At 31.9% G+C, this 27550-nt stretch overlaps 1 protein-coding gene across 3 annotated transcripts in view; it reads right to left on the bottom strand.

The window, feature by feature from the left end:
• Positions 1–3474: 3474 nt before the first annotated feature.
• LOC130451741 (aspartyl/asparaginyl beta-hydroxylase-like) overlaps positions 3475–27550 on the bottom strand; it is a 113932-nt gene continuing 89856 nt past the window's right edge. For 2 of the 3 annotated variants that reach the window (XM_056790956.1, XM_056790957.1), the window contains 7 exons: positions 16161–16496; positions 15220–15359; positions 14601–14835; positions 12492–12597; positions 10909–11143; positions 6982–7469; positions 3475–3699 (listed from right to left, as the gene is read on the bottom strand). In XM_056790956.1, the coding sequence (XP_056646934.1) occupies positions 3549–3699; positions 6982–7469; positions 10909–11143; positions 12492–12597; positions 14601–14835; positions 15220–15359; positions 16161–16496 (1691 nt within the window). In that variant the 3' untranslated portion in view covers positions 3475–3548. The remainder of the gene's footprint in view (positions 3700–6981; positions 7470–10908; positions 11144–12491; positions 12598–14600; positions 14836–15219; positions 15360–16160; positions 16497–27550) is intronic. The other variant, XM_056790958.1, reaches the window with a different exon arrangement.

Genomic DNA, 27550 nt, shown 5'->3' with positions numbered 1-27550 from the left:
TACGATGTAGCACTCCCATGCTTTTCGATTTCAGAATAATTCTTTAATGTAACTAGTGACATCTAAGGGCTAAATTCGGAAGTTATAGTTGTTTCTGTATATATAAAAGTCAATGTCTGCATTTATAACATGGGTTTTATGGAGGGTAGAGGTAAGGAGTAACATGTCATATGGGAGTTTAGCTTAAAAACTGTCCGCTTGTAGACGGTAAATTATAATTCAAAATTTGACCAGAATGGCGCTCCTTTTAACAATAATTGTATTAGGTGAAGTTATTTATAAATTAAGTAAATTCTAAATATACATTTTTTAAATAAAAATTTCTTAACGTTTTACCAAAAATAATCGAATATGAAATATATTGCTACAATAAAAATATTTAAAACTCAAAATTATAACATGTTATGTACTTTGGCTCAACTCCGTACGGTTAATCAATTCAGTTCACATTAAACGGCATAACCTATAATACTCCTCAACTTCTTTAATTGGGGAATATTGCAAGTTTGTGAGGGCTGCACACAGTTGAAAGATAATTGAAATTTGTGGTATATAATATGATGGAACTTGCTACAAAATATTATAACACTTTATTCTCCTACATGAATTCTAGCCTTTGCAAATGCTGAGTTTCATATACTTGGGATTCTATAAACTGTGGTGTTGTTAATTAAAAATGGAGGTATAATTAATGATACTCCTGCAGGGAGAAGTTCCTTAATCAAAAAACATTTATCTGCTAATATCAAATCTCCAGCCACCATCTGATCTAGAACTTTACTCTCCTCAACAATATTTTGTTAGTTTATTTTTCCTACAAAATGTATTTTGTTTCATAAATATTCACCATTTTTGGGACAATAAATCATTTGAAGCATTCTGTGCTACACCTTATTCCAATTTTTGGCAGTGCAGAATAATCCTCTGTGAGATCGTCAGCAGAATCCATCTAATTATATCTACCTACATATTTCATTTTCTAAAACAAGAAAATTAAATAACATCATAGTTTCCAAAAAATATTCAATACGTAAATATAAATACTTTTGCTTGCCATAATTATAGATCTCAATTTAAATTGAAATGTCAGATTCAGTGCATGAAGAAATGTCAGTCACTCACAGCCAACTTATAGGTACTTTCTTGTGCACCCTATTGTATTATTTTCCAGTACCCAATAATTATTAACTAATAATTATTAGGTATGCACTATACTGAATTTTATATATTTCAATCTCTAATTGAAAAAAAATTTAGATTTAATATCCGTTTATTATAAGTACCTACATTTTTATATTAGAATACTAGGTGTAACTACATACAGATTGAAACTTAAAAAGCTTTGAATAACTATTCATGCTCTAGAGTAGAGTCGTACGCACTACAAAGTATGTCTAAAGTGTATTTTTTACACACAGTAGTAAAAAAAACTAAATTTAATCATTCTGTTAAATAAAATGGGCTTCTTGCAGAGGCAAGTAAAATATGTCTTGAGGCTATTATTTTGTGTATAAATTCTGATCTTTGCCTCCAAATCAACTTCGAATGTTTCTCTATACAATTTTTTTGTAAGATATGTCACTTATTGAAAGTTTAAAAAAAGATGTAGTTGTGAGAATAATTTACGAACATAATTTTAATGAAAAAACATATTTAATTTACAAAATAAAGATAATGTTTTTTTTTCTATAGCCATAACATAAAACTGCTCTATCTTAACTGTTCTTGGTAGATCAATGAGGAACATTAGATGTCTTAAATTTCATTTCCTTACCTTATTAAAAAATTACTTCATTGTGTTACAGTTGTAGTTATTACACAATAACAATAAATCAAGTCTCAGTTTTATGCATACATACAAGGGCAGAAAACGAAAAAATTCTCGGTGGAGTAGGCCAACATAAAAATTCTATATAGGGTCGGTTAGTGGACCATTGTTGGTAGCAATAGGATACCTTGAATATTTTATTTGAATGTTAGTTTCTTGTTGTTTGTTGAGTGCATGAAATAGTTAAAAATAATTGAAATGTAAAGGCAAGCAGAAAAGTTATGATTAAAAAACAATAAACTAATGATGATTCAAGTGATTGCCTGAAGTACGATAAATTATTATTGATGTTTTTATTGGACTGATGAAAGAAGATTTATCATTTGTTAGAATCATTATTTAAAAACATCAAAATTCATATCATGGTAGTCATCGAAAAATATATTCCAAAGTCAATAAACCACCTTTTAGTCTGGTCAAATTAGACCTACAAATAAGGGCTACAGCTACATGACGATTTCAAAAGTATTATTACGTTTTTGGTAGAAAATTTTATGATCTACAATTTTTGTCTAAGGTATTTTTATGATAAAACTTTTTTTGCTGACAATCGCGAAAAACTATTTTTTTTGACCTTTGACCTTGAATAAAAGTTTTTCTATACACGGGAATGATGGGGACCTTTCAAATTATATTTTAAACAATTTTATTGATTTTCAGCTTGGTGGGAATTTATGTAACTTCGAATGTCTAAATTGACCGAACTACCGTTTCTCATTCCTTTTATAGTCCTTAGGTAATTTTTTTTTCATACTACAATATCAATTCTATCTATTAAAATAGACTTTATAGAATGCTTTTACCAGCAAAAACCTATTTGTTTTAAATATTCACTTACTCACTCACCCACCCACTTCAGGTTAATCATAATCATCTCAAACCGTGACAAGAAATTAGTTTCCCTGGAGCTTCACGTACTGTTTGAAACTCACCATATTTTTCTTCTTTAATACGTCTGTAAATGGTAAATTTCTCAACACAAAGCGACTTTTCGGCGTTTACGCGCCCCTTACAAATTTTCCTTAATCACACTAGAATTCACAACAGTTTGCACACTGCACGTTATATGTTGCAACAAAACAAAACTGTTAAGAATACTCAACTTGGACCTCCTTACTATAGGAAAAACTTAAAATTGTATTATCAGAGAAATTTGTCGGGAAGAGATTCTCGGAGTTATAATAAATCAACATTTCTAATTGTAATTGGCAAATAGGTACTTATAGATCTTATCTAATCTTTAATACATAGGGCTTTTGACCAAGTCAAACCTCTTTCTATTGTTCCGTACAGCTTATGGTTATAAAGGACCAATAAAAGCTCGTATTAGCTCATGTACATTTATGATAATTTTAGGAAACATTAAGATTGTTCTATGATAATCTTTAAAATGGTTAATTTTTGGATTATTTAGTAGGTTTTATTACTCTCTCGTACATTAGGATTGAGCTGTATTTCATTTGAGCTTTCAATTGTTAAACCATACAGTTCTTGTCGAGAAAAAATTATATTTTTTTAACTTTAATTATTTTAGTCAAAATATTAGTAGTATGTGTCAAGCACGATAGACAGATAGATTTTCTATCACCTTTTTTTTATTTTAATTTTCAATATCTTAGAAGTATACTAATATAATAAAACAAAAGTTGTGAAAAATATGTAACGTTTAATAAACACAGACCCATAAATATTTCATGGAAGATGATAGATATTCATATAATTAAATTGGTGAAAGACTATTTATTTCAGACAGTGTTAGTTCTGGATGCCATATATCCATAATTAAAATCAAACGAAAATCTGTTCCATTATGCCATACTTCATGTTCAAAGCTATCATCAAAAATAAGTACTTCACCTTCTTTCCAACTTCTGAAAAATAAAATTTTATTCTCACAAAAATGGAAAAGTTATAAACTAATTATTTCTGCTACTGCTTAACTTGAATCAAAATATTACAAATTCAATAATAAGTTAACACCTATTGTGATACTCAGTTTGTGAATTAATTCCTAAAAAGTAAATTCAACTCCCCTTATTTTATTTCTTCTTTAAATTTAAGTTGAGCAAATTGTATACTATAAACCGGGTGTCCCAATAAGAATGACTCTCGACCATATCTCGGGAACCATTTCTCGTACCGCTTCGGAAAAAAAAATTATAACCAAAGTGAGCTCGAGAAAAACCTGGAACTTAAATACCAAAAATTATAAAATGAATAATTTACAATTTTTGCCTAATTAAGATGCATTTAAACTATGATTATCGTATTCTTGAAGAAATTCAGCGTATATTTGATTTTACAAGTTTTAGTCTATCTCCTCAAAGAGGTGGGGGGAAACGGGAATTTTATTATGAAAAAACGTCTGTAAGTCCCGTTATACTTAACCTATCTATGCAAACTTAGCCTTTTTGAAGAGAGCTCTTTTCTACCAATGTAAGAGTTATAGTCTCGAAACAACCTAATGAGTAACGTATACGCTAGAGGGCGCTATTTATTTATTTTTTTAAATCTAGCTATCCTTGAAAAATGTTGAATGGAAACATACAGTTTTAATTAAGGAATATAAAAGTATACCAAATTAGCAACAGAATAGCTAAAACCGCATGTCGATATGTTTTTAGTATTACGAGATATCCTAAGAAATGTGTAAATTTTAAGCATTTTAATTTAAATATAAATTACTCCGGTTTGACTGAACAGATTTTAACATTTTTTGACTCCTTAAAATTTTATTTCCTTGGTCTATTAATAATAGTTCCAATTATTATGTCAATATTACTTATGCTGTCACCGGGAAATTATTGCGTTATGGAAGTTAAAAAGGCCAAAAAAAAACAAAAGAAAAAATATGTCTTGTGTCAAATTAATAAACCTAGTAATTTGTTCATTTACGTGTCATTGCGATTTGTGTGCATTGAATTCGATATAAAATTTACTTGACACTTATATCTAAGATGATTCTTACAAACGAAGAAGCATTTGATATGATAGGCATTCACTTTAAATGTATGAGAAATGCAACTGTTGCGGCTAGGGTATATGGCATACAATATCTCCAAAGACGTCATCCCGGTAGCAGAGTTTTTCGTCGACTCATACACCGTTTAAGAACGACTGGAAATGTAAATCTTCCTGTATTTAGAAGACGCGGCAGAGGTCGTTCAGAGGAAAACACAATAAATGTTTCGGCATATGTGCAATTTAACCCGCATTTAAGTTTTAGAGCAATAAGTAGAGACTTGGGAATAAGCAGAACCACCGTTCAACGTATTTTGACAGGACACAGGTAAATTATGATGTAAAAAGAAATGTTTCTTAAACAAAATATACCCGAATAGTATTTGCGGGCATGGTTATATGTTAACATAATAATTTATTTATCATTCCGGAAAGATATTTAATAGGACATTATATTTCTTTTAGATTTCATCCATATCATACAGTACTGCATCAACAATTGGTTGATTGTGATTACGACAGAAGGTTGGATTATTGCAACTGGTTACTACATATGGTATATGACGGCCCTCAATTACATCACGTATTTTGTGGTAAGATGAAGCTACATTTAGCAGTGATGGTACGGTTAACCGGCATAATATGCACTATTGCTCACAGAATAATCCACACTGGATGGAAGAAGTTCAGTATCAGGGGCGATGGTAGGTAAATGTATGGTGTGGTATTGTAGATGGTCAGATAATTGGACCTTTTATTTTTGACAACGCAATTAACGGGAAACGCTACCTAAATTTTATAAGGGATAAATTACCACTTCTTCTGGAAGATATATCACTAGCAACTCGTAGGTCTATGTTGTTTCAGCACGATGGGTGTCCGGCGCATTTCTCCAGACAAGTTAAAGAATTTTTAGATAATGCTTACCCTGATAGATGAATAGGACGTGGAGGCCTATTTTTTTGGCCAGCCAGGTCACCAGACTTAACTGTCTTAGATTTCCATCTCTAGGGCCGGACTAAAGACATTGTTTGTGCAATTAGACCCACAACTAGAGATAACATGATCGAGAGAATACGAAACTCCATTCAGAGTATTTCGAGAGCAGAAATTGAGACTGCTGTTCAATCTACTCTTCAAAGAATAAACGCTTGTATCGAAAATGATGGGCGACAATTTGAACATTTAGTTCGTCACTAGCGAAGTATCTTAAGTTATTTTTCCATTTTAACTACCATAACGCAGTTTCCTGGTGACAGCATAAGTAATATTGACATAATAATTGGAACTATTATTAATAGAACAAGGAAATACAATTTTGAGGAGTCAAAAAACGTTAAAATACGTTCAGTCAAACCGGAATAATTTATGTTTAAAAGAAACTGCTTAAAATTTACACATTTCTTAGGATATCTCGTAATACGAAAAAGATATCGACATGCGGTTTTCGCTATTCTGTTGCTAATTTGGTCTACTTTTATATTCCTTAATTAAAACTGTATGTTTCTATTCAACATTTTTCAAGGATAGCTAGATTTAAAAAAATAAATAAATAGCGCCCTCTAGCGTATATGTTACTCATTAGATTGTTTCGAAATTATAACTCTTACATTGGTAGAAAGGAGCTCTCTTGAAAAAGACTTAAGTTTGCATAGATAGGTTAAGTAGAACTGGACTTTAGGCGTTTTTTCATAATAAAGTTCCCGCTTTCCCCCACCTCTTATTTGAAGAGATGGACTGAGATCTGTAAAATCAAATATACGCTGAATTTCTTGAAGAAGACGATAGTCATAGTTTAAATGCATCTTAATTAGGCAAAATTTGTAAATTATTCATTTTATAATTTTTGGTATTTAATTTCACCCTCTAGCGGTGGACCTACAACTCTGTAAATAATTTCCAGGTTTTTCTCGAGCTCACTTTTGTTATATTTTTATTTCTCGAAGCAGTACTATAATCGGCTCCCGAGATATGGCTGAGAGCCATTCTTATTGGGACACCCGGTACATAATTAGTGTAAATAGTATATCACCACTTGTGAGAAACAACTGGCGTCAATATTTACGAATTAGCCATAGCCAACTCTTTCTATGGAAAATTGATTTGTTCATTTGTATGCCGTATTAACTTGTCAGTGGTAAAATATAGTGCTGTATATAAAACTAAAGAATCAATTTATAAAATAAACTTACTTGACATCATCTGCCACTCTTATAAAAGTATTCGAAGGAATTTTAAGACCTAAATGTACTCTTAGTCGACAGTTTGTAGGACCACAATGAGGCCATATATGTGTACCAGGATGCATAACACTAAACTTAGTTTGTCCTCTCTTACAAGTCCTGGCTTCTGGGATTTGATAAATTATACTACACGTAATCGGACAAATTTTACAATTTTCAATGTTTTTTTGCCCTCTTGTATATAATTCGAATTGTTTCCATTCACCAGTATGTTTTAGGTTTTCAGATTCATCTTTAAAATATCCTTTCTCATTTAAGATAGATAAACCCTCTTTTCTTATTTGTTTCCATGAAGCTGCTAATAAATCGAGAGATTTTGAGTAAGATGGAACATCCTTGGAGTTCCACCATGGTTTGGCCGATAAGTGTGGAACATTATATAAAGATCTTTGGTTTTTAGATAAAAATAATTTATTTATTCTTCCTTCTTCATAAATCTAAAATGGTCAATATGCAATTAAAAAACGAAGAACATATAATACTGAATGTAACACCTTATGTTAATTTGCAAATTGTGAATAATGAAACAACCAAAAGTATGTACACGGCATTTATTGATTTCATACAACCGTTTGACAGAGTGCACATGTAAAAGTTTGGGAAATACCACCTAATAGGGGAATCAATCTAAAACTGATAAAATCAATTGAAAAGATATGCAAGTAAACAAAGAACTCTGTTTTCAGCAAAAAAGAGGACTAAATAATCAAATAGTGCTATAGAAAAGTGAAAAAGTATACATAGTATTTGAAAATGTTGGAAACCTTAGAATGTGGTTTTGCAGCAAAATTAAAACAAAATATACATAGTATTTTGATATGTTGGAAATCTGATAATGCAGTTTTGCAGATAACGCAGATAATATTTTTCTAAAAGAAGGCAGTTACGAGAAAATATAGACACATAGATTACAATGCTAAAAACTATAGAAACAAATAGCGCGTTCCAATCTCTGAAGATGATCAATTGGATATCAAAAAGAGCGTCAGATAATGTAATTGTGAGTGTTGGTGTAATGGTAGTGTGAACAGTGTGCTCAGTACAAAATTTCGTAATTAAAACAACTTTCGGTTCTCTCTTCCTTTATAGTTTCTTTAATAATTGTCATTTCTTTCAACAGTCGCGTTTCAAGATGTGTATGTCTGTTCTTTTTATAAACACTTCGAAAGACGTTCTCACACTTTTTTATCATTATAAAATACAAATTTGGTAATATACGAGTAGTATTCAACATTAATTTATAAATTATATATGATTGTGATATTTTGAAAAATTAATATGCTGAGTCCTCTGTTACTATGAATAATTTTACATATTTCATCTCTATTATAAAGTTTTCATTCCATTAACTTTGTTGATGCAGTGTCCCAGTTAAATGAAAATTTTTTCATAAATTTTTATATGAAAGTTAAGCGCCAAGGGAATTTCAGTAAAACTTCCCTCCTGGCCAAGTTGTTTTCATTAGCTTATACTCATCATTTTATGTTACTTATACATATAATTACCCAAAGGTACGAAAATTTAATCGGATACCGGTGTCCGCTATGGCCCATAAAAACAAAGCGGTCACCGGTGTCCGCCTTGGTCCACAACAACTGCACTATATCGGACACTGGTGTCCACTATGGCTGGGCAAAACTGTCTGCCAAGAGTTTCCGATTATGTCTGGACAATTATAAATAGCTCTCGATAAGTTTGTTGACACATATTTATTAATAAACAGGTCGCGATTAGTTTATCAACGTCAGCACATAAAGTTTTGTGCAGTTGCATATACAGAATGAACGTTGGAGGTTACAAGTAGTGTTTTGTGTGGTCTTCTTACACCTGAAAATGAGTGATCGATTCAAAAGAATATTGCAATTAGCAAAAAACTACAACAAGAATTGGACAATAAGTAATTAATGTCTATTTTATAATCAGTGTAAATTGCTATAGAATAACAGTTGATTTTGGTGAGGATTCTACCCAAATAACAGAAAAACATTGAGGTTATGAAATCTTTGCCAATTGACAACATGTTAATTTTCACGTTTCTTCGTGGCCTATGTTTACTAATTTCTTTTAGAAGACTATTCAAATAGTTGTTTTTCGAATAATTATTTTGATGATCCAATCTTCAGTCCGTCAAGCGGTAGTGAAACTAATGAACATGACTAATATTTTTGTATCTTAAGTGCTATACAAGGAATCTATCCATTTATGCAGGAAAAGAGAAGAAAGACCGATTGTTTTCGGTGTCCACCAGCATTGTCCCAAACTTGGTAAATGATCTAGGATGTAACAGAATTTGTGTTACTGATAATTGGTACACAAGTACACTGCTCGCTCATATAAATTTGGACAACGAAACTCAATGCTTTAGAACTTTGCGAAGCAATTGCAAAGAAAACTCTATCAAAAGAGAGAACTGAAAAAAGCTAAGTTACTGCTTGAGAGGATGATAGAGAAAGATGAATCCTATAATGGTGCGACAAGAGGGACGTTTTAGTGTTAAAAACCCATCATCTAGTTGAAATGAAAGACACAAGTTTAGGGACGTGGGCCTTCTTTTGAAAAACCCAAAGCTATAATAGATTACAACTGCGGTAGTTCAATGAACCTATCAGATCAAATGTCAAGTAACAGTACCATGCTAAGAAAAAGTATTCAGTAGTACAAGGAATTATCAATTGAAGTATTACTGGGCACTTCAGTGGTAAACGCGCACTTTACTTATAAGAAAATTGAGGACAGCATTATATCTATAACTGACTTTGGATACTTAGTCATAGAAGGTTTACTGAGGTTCGAAGGAAATTATGAGGTATTTACAAGAGGTGTTTACAAGAAAAAGACAGGGACATATTGATAAGAATAAAGTCAAAAAAGGCATCACTTATTGTATCCAATGCGAAGGAAACCCTTGTTTAAGTGTTTAGATTAAAGTTTTAGTAATATTTTGGGGTTTGATATTGACAGATCTTATTTCGTTATTTAGATGACTGATTTTGCATTCAATATTATATAAGATATTTGTTACAGGTGATTCTTTGTCACTACAAATATTTTGTGCAAAATTGGGACCTAAAGATGAAACTTCTTTCAGTTCATCTGGTATAACAGTAGCAGTTAAATTTACCATCCACTTTGGTTTTATTTCATTTGTATTTTTAGCAATAGGTTGTTATTTTAATACTAGATTATTAATTTTCTCAATATTTTTCACTTGAACTGTTGTACAACCCATTTTAGTACAGGCAAATAAGGTGAAAGTAAAGTAAAATTTGTGCTCTTAAAAGAAAAATTGTTTATCTCATAAACTAACCACTTTAACCTACAAGTATTATACATTTTTGAAATCAGCTCAAAGAGGAGTATCCAAATTTTACATAAAAAATATGAAAAGTAATTTAAAAAAATAAAGGGGATGCTGCTAGGGGTGAGGGGGTGGCTTTTCCAATAAGTTTAAATAAGCAATAATGCTTGCCCCTTCCAACATAAATTGACGTGTTTTAGGATTTTTTCTAAATACCAGTATTACAAAAGTTATTAAAGGTGGATACTTTTATCTGAAAAGCACTGTATATATATATATAAATGCATCTAAATGTTCTTGGTTTTAGGTCTCTTCTGTTTTAAAATTACTTTTTTTTGATAATTTTTAAAAGATGAAGGTTATCTATAGATCAATATAAATACACAGTGTCGATATCATATTTTGATAAAGACGGAAAGTCGAAACGTCAATATTTGTCTTTCTTTTAAAAATTTTAGACCTATATATATATATATATATATATATATATATATATATATATATATATATATATATATATATTAATGTAATAATATTTCATTCATTGCAAAGGAAAACTTTATGAAAATCGTTTATACCTCAGCAGCTTCCTCGGGTTTACCTAAACGAACTAAAGCATCTCCAAGATGGAAATAAAATCTACCATCAATTACACCTTCCTCCTTGGTGCTTATCCCTCTTTTAAGATAAAGTACAGCTTTTTCTAAATCGTTATCCCAAGTTTTTAAAATGAAGCCATAATGAACCAAAGCAAAACCATTCTCTGGCCATTTCCTTAATATCTGTTTCAATATAGATTTTGCATCTTCTATCCTATAAAATTATTCAGTTAATAATTGTATATTAATAAAATAATCTCTTGCAATGTGTTTACATGATGCAACCATATATATGTAGGAACCATTAGGTTTAATTGAAAAATAAAATATTGAATGATCAAATCTAAATATTGATAGAATTTTTTGCCATTATATTGGACTTGCAATTTTTGCTGGGATGATCTATTCTGCCTCGGAATTCCGAGAAATTTGTCCCTAAAAATAGAGTTTTATGGTTCATATTAACTGAACAAAAACTTCAGTTATATTATTAAGAATTACTTGATTATTACGGAGATATATCTTATTAACGTAATGACTATTTTTCTACTGATTCTACTTCTACTATTTTTCCCTTGATGTAAAGATACAAATTGGAATAATGAAATTTGAATTACCAATGTAGCGGTTTGGAAACCCAATGCAAGATCAATCAGAGATTCAGTTACTTAAGATAAGATCAGTTACACATATTTCAACTTCAGTGTTTTGATACATAATTGTGCTACTTTGATATGTCAGAATATACTGTAATAATGACTCAGAAGCTTGATGTCTTTTTCTGAAGGTCTGTGATAGTCGAGAATGCGTTTTTTTGTATGGATAACAACTGATTATGGAGAGTAGAGAGAACAATCTGTGTATATTTCCGTCGAAATGTGTTAAATAAGGGTGGCGCCATATAGCATCAGGGTAAATTTTAAAGGGAGCGTCAAATATTATTTACGCCCTGGACAACTTTTTACACTTTTGTACAAGTTTTTGAAATCCTCGATAATGAAATATGATATAAAATTTTTTAACTTCCATTCATCTACAATTGTTATATTCACATTATATCCTATACCTGCGTCATTCTGGAAGGTTTTTGAACTGTTTTATCATATACATCTGGACACTTTTCTTCCATATAAAAGACTCTCTTTACCCTAGATACCGCTGATATGCAGGTTATAAACCTCTTGGGAACCGAATCTATTAGTTATGCAACCACCCATTATATTCTCTTATATAAAGCTCTTACATTAATCCGAGCAACAAAGAAAAACTCATAAGCATGGTGTAAGCAACAGAAACCTGCCTTTTACGCCAATGTTTACATGATGGGTGCCTACCCAATAGGTTCGGTTCTCAGGGAGGATTGTAATCGAAATAACTGGTTTCAGATCCGTTTTCTTATTCTATGAAGAGACTGTATGAAACAACTTAAAAATAACAATATTGCTTCACTAGTTCAACTTGTTTTAGATCCGGTGACTGACAGATATTTCAAATACTTTTTTGAATGCTTTTTGAAGTCGTAATTGGTGGTATTTAACTCAAAATAAAAATGTCTTACTTACCTATTAATAGTTAAATAAGTGACTACCAAATTATTTAAATGTTTCGGGTCGTTCGGAAATCTATTTATAATTAGTTTATGTATGGCAATAGTATTCTTATATTGTCCTAAAATAATATTATGTAATTTTTAATTATATGTATACATTTTACGTAAGTACGTATACGTAATAAATTATGTTGAGTTGACCAATCACAATCGCGTAATTACAGAGACATGCACATATATCTGTATTTAATATGTGAAAATCCATAAGTTTGTTGAAAATATATTTATTAGAATTTTTTTTTCCAAATTATCTACAAAAAATGAAATTCGAACTAATTCTTATTCTAGGAAAGCAGCTGAAACACAGAATTAAAAAAAGGAAATCCACGAATGTTTCATGAGATATAGATACAATAAAATTATAACTTGTTATTTTTAGAAACAGTTATAATCTGTAAAGGGAAATGTGTAACCGAATTCATTAAAAAATACATCTAAGTGAAACATGTGATCTCCAAAGAATGAATGGTTGGGAAATAATTATAAAAGTAAATTTATAGTGAAATAAGAAAAGAAATCAAAACTGAAGGCAAACCACAAAGACTATAGTACGTTGAATACTGCGAAGAAAATACAGAAGAACATGATTTACGGATAAAATTTCCAAAAGAAACAGCTTCAAGAATGTGTCACCACTATAGATCTAATCATTCTCTGCCACGATGTCTTGTTTCCCATGTCTTTCTAAGTATATGTATTTTTACATACAAGAAGTCACGTATTTTTATTCATAGTATCACCCAATATGTTCTTCTGATGTGCAGTGTTTTATAGTCCAATTCTATATTCAGAAATGGAGCTTCCTTTACTACCCTTCAAATGCAAGACGGAACGTTTTTGATAGGAATGGCACGGAACTTAACTCAAGTCATTTGAGGTCTATGAAATGGTTCTTTAAGTTCTAGATCGATCATAAGACAAAGAAACCTATATTGTAGAAATCAACATGCAAAACCTTATTACTCATCTAAATAAAAGGGAAACCACTGAATACATATTACTAGAAGCAATAAGAGAAACAATTCATGAATAGAATAGACAACGATCATCCACAAAATTAGCTAGGTTAATAATGGTTAAAATTGCTAGGAGCAGCTATGAATAATACAGAAAACTGATACAAACTAAAAGAATATTGAGGAAGAAACATATCAAATATGCAATAAAGTGGAATATTTGAAATATGATGGAGAAATCATGATACTTATTCTATGTAGCAATGCAGAAGTTGAATGTTTAAGAAATTATTACTATTATCTATATACGATGTACAGAATGCAAAGATTAAGAGTAATCGAGCTCCGGGAATCAATTGAATAAAGTGTTAATAGAGAAAATATACACAACATTGTCAAGGAACTATTTAAAGCAGAAATAATTTCGATACATTGAAATTTGGGAATTATGTCTCCATTCAAATAAAAGGGGAACGAAGTTGAATATTAAAATTACATAGCTATACACATCATATTCTACCCTCAATTATTAATAATAGATTGAAATATTGACATTGTATAATATCTGAAATAACTGACCCAACTTTTGACAATAAGGAAAAATATTCAAAATTATATGAATACTATAACGCTGTAACATTTTTATTGTTTACTTTAAACAAGTATTTGACAACATTCGGCATAGGAAGGTTAGAGAAGCTGCTTACAGGTAACAAAAAAATGAAAATTTATGAAACACTTATAAGGTATTATAACTAATTTGAATATGGGAAAAACAGCATTTGATGTCTAATGCCCATTTGCAGAGTGGTAGATGAAAACTTGGCAACTAAGTAATTAAATTATTTTGATTATGTGCAGATAAATATACATAAATTCTGATTCATTGCATAACTATATCTCCGTTGAGATGATGTTCTTTTGATTAGGTAATAAATAGTAACGAATAATTTGTAGTTTTAAATAATGTTAATCCGGTATAAAGAATCTGCAGAATACGGATCAATTGTGAAAGTGAAAACCTTACATTTATATATAATTAGATATCAATATTTGAAAAAGGACGAGTTCATGTTGCCATTTTATTCCATTTAAATTTTACTTACCTATAAATCTCATTCGATTTATACATCTCTCTGCAGCTAGTTGATATAAAGCTGGTGGTACTTTTTTTGTTTGAAGTAACTGTACATAAATATGAAGAGATTTCTTTAGTATGTCATTGCTTCTTTTTTTATCTGCCAGAATGTCTAATGCCAATGCTTTTCCGAAGAGAGATCGAGGTGAGAATGGGAATTTTTGGAGGATCTTATCAAAAAGCACAATTGCATGCGAAGTATCCTGGTTATATATGTATGTATAAAAACAAACAAAAAACACTCATTAAGACAAACAAAAATAATGTTAGCCTAAAAATCTAATGTGGTAATTATTATCAAAATTTGTGCGGATAATTTTGATAAAAATTAGTAATAGAAAAACATAACACTAATGATTTACAATGAAAAATTTAAGTTGTCATTGTACCAAATTATTTATGAAAATTTGCAAACTAATATAAAAAAACATTCCCAAAACGTTACAAATAAAAATATAAAATCAATACAAACTACGTTAAAAGTATAATAGGGTTTAAAGGATTCCGATGTTCTTCTTACTTAATCCTATCAAACATATAAAAATTCTAAGTTTTCTCTCTTGAGAAAAAAGTAATAAATATCTTACATTTTCAACGGAATTTTGTGCCTCATCAAGGTCGTCTTTAATATTATAGTCATCATCATTTGTTATATTGGTATATTCATACTCATTAACTTCTAACCTCTGAGCAAAGTCAAAATCTCTGTTTTCTGTGGATTTAGTGTCTAAAATTAAAAAAAATATTATAATGTAGATTTAATTGATAAATACTTATTTATTCCACCTATTTGTGCTAAAAAATGTTTAAAATATAAAACACCATTCTTCCAATAGAAATTTAGAAATGAAGGTGTACCCAATTCCTTGTATGGAAGATTTAAATAATAATAATAATATCTTGAATTTTTATAACAAAATCATTTTTCACTCTTTTAAATTATATTGATAAATTAAAAAAAATGAAATTTCTATTTTTGATAGTGTGCATATCTTCTGAGAACAAAGAACTATATTGCTATATACAGAATGTAAAAAATATTCTCTAGTTTTATTAGAACAAATTAAAGCTATATATTAATTTTTACTCAACTTAATTTATGCATCTATATAGAAAGTGAATCAATCAATATTAATAAGAATCCTAAATCTTGTACATTGTCCTAAGTTCCATATAATTCAATACGGATCTATTTTAAATTACTAGATTTTTGGAAACCTGACGGTTTAACGAAAAGGTCGATATATTTCTTCAATCTTGATTCAATTCATAATATTTGAGCCCTATGTGTGATTTAAAAATTTTGTATTTGTTAAGAGTATTGAATTACAAATGTAGTTTTTTTTATTTTTAGAAGAAAAAGGAAAAATATCGAATTTAGAATTCATTGTACTGTAAATGCAATTTGGGAAGACTGCAACAAGTTGTTTGACAATTTCAATAGTGTATTTGATTGATTCGATACCTTATAGACATAAAAGTTGAGTGATTTCATAAATTCCCTAAATCTATACCTAACACCATTTACCATTATCTTTTTGAAGTTTTCCATATCGAGCCTCCAGTCGTTGAAGCAATTCCTCATCTTCGTCATCCACATCTTCAGCTTCTTCATTGTCATATTCTTCTTCCTCTTCTTCTTCAGATGCCTCTTCTTCTTCGATTTCCTCTTCGTATTGTTCGTCTTCTTCGTCGTCGTACTCGTAGTCTCCGTGAATATCTTCATTGTTGAGATTTGATTGTAAAACAGGTCGTGTGTAGGCAGTTGCAAGTTCTTCATATTTAGCTTTAGTAGAATTAACATCTGATCTTTCTTCCATATTGTTCTCGTCATCTCCCTCCCCTTCGTCCTCATCAGAAAAGTCTAGTTTTTAAATATAAATATATATACATAATATATATATATATATATATATATATATATATATATATACATATATATATATATATATATATATATATATATATATATATATATATATATATATATATACCCCGCAATCTAGATAATATCGACTGCGAAACACCACTGAATATTAACATACACATAGTCGCTTGGTGTATGTCCGGAGTATTAGCTAAATATATTTATTTCTAATTTACACCGGTAAATGTCGACATTCACCAAGCACTAATGTTAGAGATTTATATCATTGAATTATGTGATACGAATCTTATTTATAGCAACAACTTAAACTATTACGACACTTTGAATTGCACAAGAGCACTTGCTATTACAAGTGCATTTATTTGTGGAGCACTTTCTTTTGCAATGACAGCGTTAATAGCCTTGCTCACCGCTTCTCGAATTAGCTGCAGCTGCATCTCTTAGTAAAATTTACTGAAAATGAATCTGAACGAACTGTTTACGTATGTATAAAGCTGCTTGAGGTTAGTCGTGTTTATAGTCAGAAGTGACAACGTGGTAGATTACAAATCTTCAATATTTTTCTCTGGAATATGGTTTTCGGTATGACTACCACTCAAATTTTTTTTCAGAAGGATTACCAGTTATTGTTCTTTAGTTACGATCCTTGCGATTTGTTCGCAAAAAAGACAATGCTATACCTCTTTTCGCTTTAATGCCAAACTTGGCTTAACAAGGACTTTGGCTTATTCCTTCGTGGTATGTAGTATTCTTGGCAAATTGAACAATATGTAAACCTTCTGACCATTTCTTTGTATCGTAATCGTTCATCTATGCAGTTAGCATATTCTGCGTATCCTGGTATCTTTCAACGAAGCCTTGTATATATATGCATCTAAATGTTCTTGATTTTAGGTCTCTTCTGTTTTAAAATTAGTTTTTAGAACATTTAGATGCATTAATATATCAAAAAATATATATTTTGATAAAGACTAAAAGAAAAGTCGAAACGTCAAAATTTATCTTTCTTTTAAAAACTTTTTCGTGGCAACGAAACTCCAAAGTGGACTAACTTTAATATATTTTCCGAGCTTTCGAATACTTATGTATTCATCGCCTGGGACTGAAATAATGGTCAAATACAATATAAGAAATATGTATAAATGTATAACAATAATAACATTTTACTTACAAGAATTAATTAGATAAAACGAGAGACGAAGAATTTATAGCAACTGAAATATGGAGAAGAAAATTTAATCTCTAACATTAGTGCATGGTGACATATATTTCTGTGTTTCATCGTAATATATAAGCGGTTTCTTATCGGGAACGTAGCAAGTAACACCAAAGTGGACTAAATATATTTTCCGAGCTTTCAAATACTTATGTATTCATCTTCTGGGAAATAATTATTTAAGATTCACGGTGATTTTTGATATTATTATTGCTTGTATGAATTTTTAAAATTATAGAATTCAAAATTCAATATTCAAATTCACGTTGATAGAAATATTGATTAATTGAAATAATTTTGAATTCTATGAGTTTAAAATTTTTTAGAAGCATTAACATTATCAAAAATAACCGGAAATCTTAATTAATTATTGTGAGTAAAATTTTATTATTGTTTTACATTTATACATATTTTATAATGTATTTGACCATAATTTCAGTCCCAAACGATGAATACATAAGTATTCGAAAGCTCGGAAAATATATTAAAGTTAGTCCAGTTTGGTGTTTCTTAACCATGTTCCCAATAAAAAACCACTCTTAAACCGCATATATATGTATATATAGATGTATATATATATATATATATATATATATATATATATATATATATATATATATATATATATATGCGGTTTAAGAGCGGAACAATAACTTACTAGAAGTGTCAGTGTAAAGTTTGACGTCAAAAAAGTAAACCAGAGTTACGCAATAAATTAAAAGAAAAAAGATGTCCATCGAAATTTTGAAAATCGAAAAATTGGAGTATCGAGCTATCATCAAGTACCTGTATTTAAAAGGGTTAAGAGGTAAGCAGATTTACGAAGATATACTTAATACCCTTGGTGAGCAATGTCCTTCGTATGCGACCGTGAAAAATTGGTCTACAAGCTTCAAAAGAGGTAAATTTGCCATTGAAGATGATGAATGATCGGGAAGGCCAGTTTCTGGGTCAGTCCCGAAAATATCGATACAGTTCATGACATGATTTTATCAGACCGTCGAATTGAGCTAAAACGGATATCTGAAGCACTGAATATTTCATACGAACGTGTTCATCCCATAGTTCACGTCAGTTTGGACATGAGAAAAATTTCTGCAAAATGGATCCCCAAATGTTTAAATGTTGACCAAAATCGTTCGATCTGTGCTCGATTTGAAAACGATGTAGACTTCTTAAACCGAATTGTTACTATGGATGAGACATGGGTATATTTCTACGATCCAGAAACAAAGCAACAATCGATGGAATGGCGACTCTCTGGTTTTCCAAGACCTAAGAAGTTTCGTGTCCAAAAATCTGTTGGAGACATTCTTTCTTCAGTTTTTTGGGATTACCATGGAGTAATCATGATTGATTATTTGGATAAGGGTAGAACAATAACTGGATATTACTATTCGACATTACTGACCACTTTACGGGAAAAAATTTAAGAGAAAAGACGCGGAAAGCTAACCAAAGGTGTTTTCTTTTTGCAGGACAACGCCCCTGCACACAAATCTCATGTTGCCATGCATAAAATTCGTGATTTAGGGTTTGTATTACTAGAACACCCCCTTATTCACCAGATTTGGCTCTGAAAGGTCTAGAGACGTCCCATATGGAAATCCAGCTATCCTATTTGATGCCATCGAAGACACTAGGTTATAAGATTACCTTAAGGCTCTAAGTCAAACAATACAACCAAGCAATAAAATTTTTTGCTCAAAGCTATCCAATAATGGAAAATTTATATATTTGGCAAATAAAAATTTAGTGAATACATTTATAAACGATCACGGTAAAATCCAAATTAACCAACAACAACTATAGGCGCGTTGGGTAATCACTCCAAGTCAAAAATTGATCCTATCCAATGTTCCTCTATCCCCCACTCAGTTCTTGAATTGGAACTAAAGAAACTAAGAATTTATACTCTCTCATCCTTATCCTTCCTGCGAGTAGGCATATCAGATCCAGCATTTCAGCATTGATAATCAAGAATGCTTACAGTGCAAACAATCCACATATACCACACATACCACAAAAACTTTCCCAAACACTATAACTACCTCAAGGTACTCATACCCAAGAACCATAATGACACCAAAAAAATTAGTCAATAATCAACCTAAGGAAGTACCAAACAACATATCGCATGATCAACAGGATCAATCAAATACCCAAACAGCGAAACAGTTTCCCAAACCACAAACCTCTAACACTTACGACTATGAACCTAATTACATCGAAAAAAGTGGAGAATGCACACTGACAGTCGAAAAAAGCCAAATTGAAACAACCAAACCACAGAATAAAAGAACTGCAGCAGAACTCTCACCGTCCCCCACAACATCTTTACATCCACTTACTTTCACAAAACCAAAAAACAACGAGAAGAAAATTAAACAGTCCAGAAATACTGAATAAAAAAAAACATTAGAAGAACTGTTAAGTCACACTAAAGTACTTTTCGAGAAAACAGGCAATAATTATCCTTTAACGTATGAAGAGCTTATAGATCTATTTGCAAATTCCGAAGACTGCACAGACCCTGTTAGTATTGTAAAAATCTATACCGACGAAATAACAGAAGTCCCAGAACTACTTACCACAATATATCCTTATTTAAAAGATAGAAAAATCAAAAGCAAATGCACTCGAATAAGGAACAAAACCAAACCGAAGTGGATACCGATACCTTAATTGAAACCTATTACCTTTTTTTAAAATTCACCACCTTAATTCAATAGAATATAAATGAGTATTGTACCCATCTAGAGAACCTACCACTAATAATTTCAAAATATAAACCCATGGTAATCTATCAACAAGGAACGAATTTTAAAAATAAAATTAATAATCTGAAAAATTACAGTTGTTTTGTTACAAATCGAGAAAATGCTAGAATAGCTTATGGAAGGATAGCGACCTATATTAAAAATAGATGTCACACCAATCCACCTTACCACAGGAATTGAAGCAGTTGCCGTAAGAGTGAAAGTTCCATTTCCTCAGTTAATAGTAGGAGATTTTAATACCCACAATCATATCTGGGGCTCACCTAAACAAACATCTTTTTGGGAAAAAACTTGAAAAACTGTTAGAAACGTACAATTCAACCTCTTGAATGACAAAAAACTATATATGACATAAGAACTGGCGATGACTCTGCTATCGATCTAACGATATGTCATTCATCTCTCCCACAAAAGCTGAATTGGGATGTATCAACGTATTTATATGATAGTGACCCCTATTCCATAATAATCACTAATGAAGAGGAAATTATGCCGCATACAACATCGATAAAGAAGCACAATTTTTTACCGAACTTATAACATACGCAGCAAAAACAAATCGGACGGTATGACCATAATAACAAACACCACATGATTTCCTGGTGGAATTTTCACTGCCAAAAAGCCGTAGAGAGATCAAAGGAAACTTTTAACAGATACAAAAAAAGCAAAACACAGTAAAACTCGAACTCAAACGCTTGGGAGCCATTGCTAGATACACTATTAAAAAGGCTAAACAGGAATCCTGGAAAGAATATGTTTCAACAATAAATAGCTCAACCCCAATGTTCACTATATGGGAAAAAGTCAAAAGAATATCTAAGCCAAAACAATACCACACAATAAATTTTCTGGAGCTCAACAATATTGTATAAAGACCGAAACGAAATAGCAAACATCTTGCAAACGAATACCAAAAATATTCGAATAACTCAAACTATAGAGAAGATTTTTTGAATTATAAAAATAAGATAGAGCAGCAAGAAATAAATATTAACAATATTCAGCAAATCAACAATTTAAACCTTGTAATAACCATTGACGAACTCGAAAACTCATTACAATACTAACTAAAAACACCTGTGCAGGCCAGGAGAATATTCCTCTTAGTTTTCTAAGAAATTTAAATAACTAAACAAAAAAACATTTATTAAAGATATACAATCTAATAATGACAAAAGAAAATTTCTCAAAGCATGGACAACCTCTATCATAATTTCTATTCCTAAGTCAAATAAGCCGAAATCAGACCCAAAAACATATAGACCAACATCACTTACATGTACCATGGGTAAAGTTTTTGAGAAGATCATTAACAACAGACTTCTATGGCATCTGGAATCAGAAAAATTAATAATTCCCGAATAGTGTGGCTTCCGTAAAAATCGGTCCATGTTATAGATCTAGAATCAGACACACATGAGGCTTTTGCAATAAAATAACACTGCATCGGAATATTTTGTGATATTCGTAAAGCGTAGTCTGGAAATACTCAATAATGAAAATACTCTACGACAGGTCAATACGAGGCAACATATTGAAATATATCTCTAACTTCCTAGAACATCGCCAGTATCAAGTGCGAGTGGATGGAAGAGACAAGAAAATGGTATACCACAATCTCAACACAACATTATTTCTCATAGCGATACATTCGATTATTGCAAACTGTAAATCACCAGTAAAATGCGCAGATCACTTAGTTATTTATTGCAGAGGAAGAAATATGACAACATTGAATAAACAATAGCTACAATAGAACATTGGTCAATAAGACGTGGGTTGCGATTCAATACATCGAAAACAACAGCTATATGTTTCTCAAGAAGAACTCAACTCCAACCCAAAACCTTATATCTATATGGAGAAAAGTTAGAATATGTGAAAGAAGTAAACTTCCTAGGAATGATACTTGATCAAAAATTTTGCAGAGTACCAGAAAATAATATTCCAATGGGGTTTGATATGTTCGATCGCCTGCTTCAATCGCATCAATTGTTGACAATATACAATCGAATTAATAGATAGAACAGTTCTATTAGTTCATGATAACCAATACCCTTTCAATTTCTCGAAACACTACGTATCATAATTTAATTTTTGCGTTCATTCAATCACGAATGACAATTATAATGTAGCAATTTCCATATTAGAAGAAAAATTCGAACACCCACGTCGTATGGCACGTCGGCATGTGACTATTTTGAGAGATATTTCACGGCTGCAAAAGGATACTCCAGCTGCATTCAATGAACTTGTCGACGTTTTTTACCAACACACCAGAGCCTTGGAGAACCTCAAGGCACCGATCGAGTTTTGGGATATACCATTAGTAGATTTAATTTTATCAAAAGTCAGCGCAAATACTGCTTGGCAGTGGGAATTAACCTTGCATAATGATAAATTTCCGTCGTTTCGAGAATTACACAAGTTTTTAGGACGCAGGGCTAACTGCGCAGATTCGTCCCATAATGAACCATCCTAAGTTTGCCAAAACCGAAGTTAAAACTCAAACTCTCTAAACTCAACCCAATAATCAAGATAAAACCTCTTATCAAAAAAAGACCTATCCATGTCCAGTATGTAATTTGCAACATTTATTATTCACGTGTAGTAAATTTTGCGAATTATCGGTGGAGAATCGTCGTAAGATGGTATTAGAGGCGCATTTATGCTTTTTTGGTAAATCTCATAAAGTTAATGCATGTAATTTACAAACTTCTTGTAAAACCTGTGGAAAGCGGCATCATACATTATTGCACATACCTCCGGAACAAAATGCAGTTGACCAGCTACCTGAACAAAGTAACCTGACCTATCCGCATCCAACCGCCGAACAAAGGCAAACGACCCTTGTAGTAAACGCAATGTCTAATGACATAATGGTCACTGCTGTACTAGTCATTTTAGACAAGGATACTAGACCTATTCAATGTCGAGGCCTACTCGATACCTGTTCAACTACGAATTTCATTACCCAGCGTCTTGCTGACATTTTAAAATTGAAAAGAACAGTATGTAACATACCTGTAGGAGCAATAAACTCTATGACTACCTACTGTACTGAATTAGTATCGGCTACTATCAAATCACGTTTCAATGCTTATAAAAAGACACTAACCTTTTTAATCGTACCAGCAATATCCCATATTGTACCGGATCAGCCGATTCAGCGTGAACTCATAAAGATACCTGCCAACATCAAGTTAGCAGATCCAGACTTTCATCGACCAGCACCTATTGATTTATTGTTGGGAGCAGGAACCACTCTTTCATTATTGTCCGTGGGACAAATCAGATTTTCAACACGGAATCAACAAGAATTATACCTGCAAAAGACCATACTTGGGTGAATCATAGGCGGAGCTGCCCCTTCCAACACACCAACAGTTTCCAACTGTCACATGGCTACTACACCCGCAGAATTCGATCTGCAAAAATTTTGGGAAGTAGAAGAATGTCCCACAATTAAAAAATTCACAGAAGATGAAGAAAAATGTGAGCAGCATTTTCGCCAAAATGTAACCAGAGATGCAAATGGGCGTTACGTTGTCGCCCTACCATTTAAACCGAATGTTTAAACCAATTAAATTAAACCAAAATCCTGAACTCAAGATTTCATACGAAGAAGTCTTAGAAGACTATCTAGTGCAGAAACACATGTCTCCAGTAAATAATGATCCTTCTGAGTTAAATAGTTATTATTTACAGCACCATGCAGTCATTAAAGAAAGCAGTCTGACTACTAAAGTACGCGTGGTATATGGTGGTTCCAAGAAGACATGTACAGGCGTATCCTTAAATGATGTACTGTATACCGGTTCTACTATTCAACCTGACTTGTTTATTTTCGTAAACACCCCATTGTTATAACGGGTGATTTAAAAAAGATGTACTGACAATTTTTGGTAAGGAAAAAGGATCGCAAATTTCAACAGATACTCTGGAAAAGTAAAAATAGATTACAAATTTCCGAATTGAAAACTATCACCTTTGGTATTACCTTTGCGCCTTATTTAGCAATTCGTTGTTTACATCAACTAAGTGAAGATTTAGGTGAAATGTATCCTCTAGTCGTGACATTATTGTTAGAAGATTTTTATGTCGATTATTTTATCTGTGGAGCCAAAAATAAGGAACTAGCAAAACTCATTATACAACAAATGATTAAAATCCTGTCCCATGCAGGTCTAACAATGAGACAATGGGCCTCCAACGATCCATCGATTTTAGAAGGCATACCGGCCAAGGATATCAATCCTCAACTACAACTTGGGGATACTACGCTGAAAACATTACGTATATATTGGGACTCACGTACAGAGGCTCTTACTTACACAGTAAAACCTATCCGGGTAAAGAAAATTACCAAAAGAACTATTTTGTCAAAGGTAGCCAAAATCTTCGATCCCTGGGATTGCTGGCTCCAGTTATTATACTTGTTAAGATTATTCTACAAAATTTATGGAATGACAAACTTGATTGGAATGAGTCATTACCTGTCGAAATCCATATTGAATGGAAATTATATTGCGAGTAGTTACCTTCGTTGAACCTACTGTCTTTCCCACGTACCGTAATCACCGAAGATGGAAACCGATGGAAATTCAATTACATGGATTTTCAGATGCAAGCGAAAAAACATATGGAGCATGCATTTATTTACGCATAGTCGACCAATCAGATAATATTAGGGTACAATTGTTATGTGCCAAATCCCGTGTTGCCCCTATCAAAACAATAACAATACCCAGATTAGAGTTGTGTGGAGCTCATCTTTTATCCACTTTAATGAAAACTGTGAAAACTGCTCTTAAAGAAAAATAAAATACCTTTTATTGGACTGATTCTACAATTGTCTTGCGGTGGCTTCAAACTTCGCTTCAACAATTAAAAACATTTGTTGCACATCGCGTTGGTGAAATTCAAACCATGACTCCGATAAAATGTTGGAGGCACGTATCTACGCACGACAACCCAGTGGACCTTGTATCAAGAGGAGTAGCACCTGCAGAGTTTCCGTCTGCTACTTTATGGAAAAACGGTCCCACTTGGTTGAGCCAACCTAATTCGTCTTGGCCGAATTCTCTATTGACCGCTGATGAAGAATTACCTGAGCTACCTGAGCAACGCAGACCTGTATGTTTGTACAACTGTTCGACCCTTCACAACATTAACAAGATTCTCAACTTTGGAACGAATGATTCGTGGTTTAGCCTTTTGTTTGACTATCTTGACTTTGACTTGTGACTATCTAAAGATATTTATAGTGATAATGGTACTAATTTTGTTGCGGTTAACCGTATGCAGAAAGAATTTATAGAAGATATTAATTCAGCGAAGGCACAAAATCACATTCAAGGTTATTTAAGTGATAAGGGAATTCAATGGCATTTTAGTCCCCCTCTCGCACCTCATATCGGTGGACTATGGGAAGCTGCTGTCAAAATCTTTCAAAAACATTTATTACACGTCGCAAGATAGGAGATGTTGTTCACATATGAACAATTCAATACATTAATTATCGAAATAGGAGCCATATTAAATTCTAGACCTTTAACCACTATTTCCTCTGATTCAAATGATCCTATCGCTCTTACTCATGGCCATTTTCTAGTAGGTGATTCATTGACCAACCTAAGGGGCTATGATTATTCATCAACTCCTATTAATCGTCTTTCTCACTGGGAGCACATTCAAAAGGTGAAGCAACATTTTTGGTCTAGATGGAGTCATGAATATTTTAACGAGTTAACTGTACGTACCAAGTGGAAGAAAATCGGCCCTGAGGTTGTGATCGGTGCTGTTGTCTTGGTAAGAGAAGACAACATACCACCCGCTCAATGGGCTTTAGAAAGAATCACTGAGTGCTATACAGGAGACGATGGTGTAGTGCGTAATTTTTGAATCCCCATTTAAAATTCGAAACAAGTTGGAGATTAAAAAACACGATCCATAAAATTTGCTGACGTTAATTCATGTAAAACCCAAGTATTGAGCCTCTATTGGTTTTCAGTTTTTGGTAAATAGTTGAAAATTGTGTTAAGTTGGATAGTTGGCCCAACTCGATGGTTTGAGTAATTTCACCTACTTTTCATATTTGATAATGACGTATAAACAATTTGCGCTGCTTCGGAAGTAAAAAAGTATAAGGTGACGACAGTAGCTTTCTGGAATCTGCATTATCATAGTAGAGTAATTTATGAACGAATGTACTTTAGAATGTTGAATAGACTGTAAATTACTGAACACTTATTAGGAATGATAGCCTTGTTTTTGACTTAATATCCTTATTTATGTCATCCTAAAACTTGACGCAACAAAGAGTATTTTCATTTCGTGAAATTCATTAGTAAGTATTATATAACAATAATTAAGTAAAATATTTATCATCATACATATGTTAGAAAGTTTCACCTATTGTCAGAACACTAAAAATTGTACATTAGTACTCCAATGGAATCAATACTTACCTATTACCTCAACTTTCATGTGAATTTGGCAAAAACATCACTCGTTTTCGGAAAATGCTAAAATATTCACAAAGTGTTATTTTTAGAGAATATACAGAACGATGCCACGAAAACATTGAAAGTGTTATAGAGGGTCAACTATCGTTCCAGCAAGCCGCAGATAAGTGTGGGGTGTCCAAAACTACGTTATACAATAAATGCCTTGGGAAAAACGGTGATATGTAGGGATGGCCTCCTGTCTTATGTATATTGGAGGAAAAAAGTATTGTAAATGCTTCATTTGCTGCCAGTTTATTTGGGCTGGCCAGCAAGTGCTATTTAAATTCGTTAAACAGTATTTGAATCGAAATGGTGTTCATATTCCTGTATTTCAAAACAATCTTCCTAGAAAGGAGTGGTAATTAACATTTTTGGAAATAAATCTTGAATTGGCAAGGAGATTGTCAGAAAGCAAAAGGTTTTAGTGAGAAGGGGATCTAAGCATACGCATCGAATTTTGGATTCATCCAAAACTTCTACGTCTATTATGTTCTGCGCTACAGGAGATGGTCCATTATTAGC

Source organism: Diorhabda sublineata, chromosome X (assembly GCF_026230105.1).
Source record: "Diorhabda sublineata isolate icDioSubl1.1 chromosome X, icDioSubl1.1, whole genome shotgun sequence".
Classification (NCBI taxonomy): domain Eukaryota; kingdom Metazoa; phylum Arthropoda; class Insecta; order Coleoptera; family Chrysomelidae; genus Diorhabda; species Diorhabda sublineata.
Note: the sequence above shows the minus strand (reverse complement) of the source record. Positions and strands in the feature narration are given on the sequence as shown.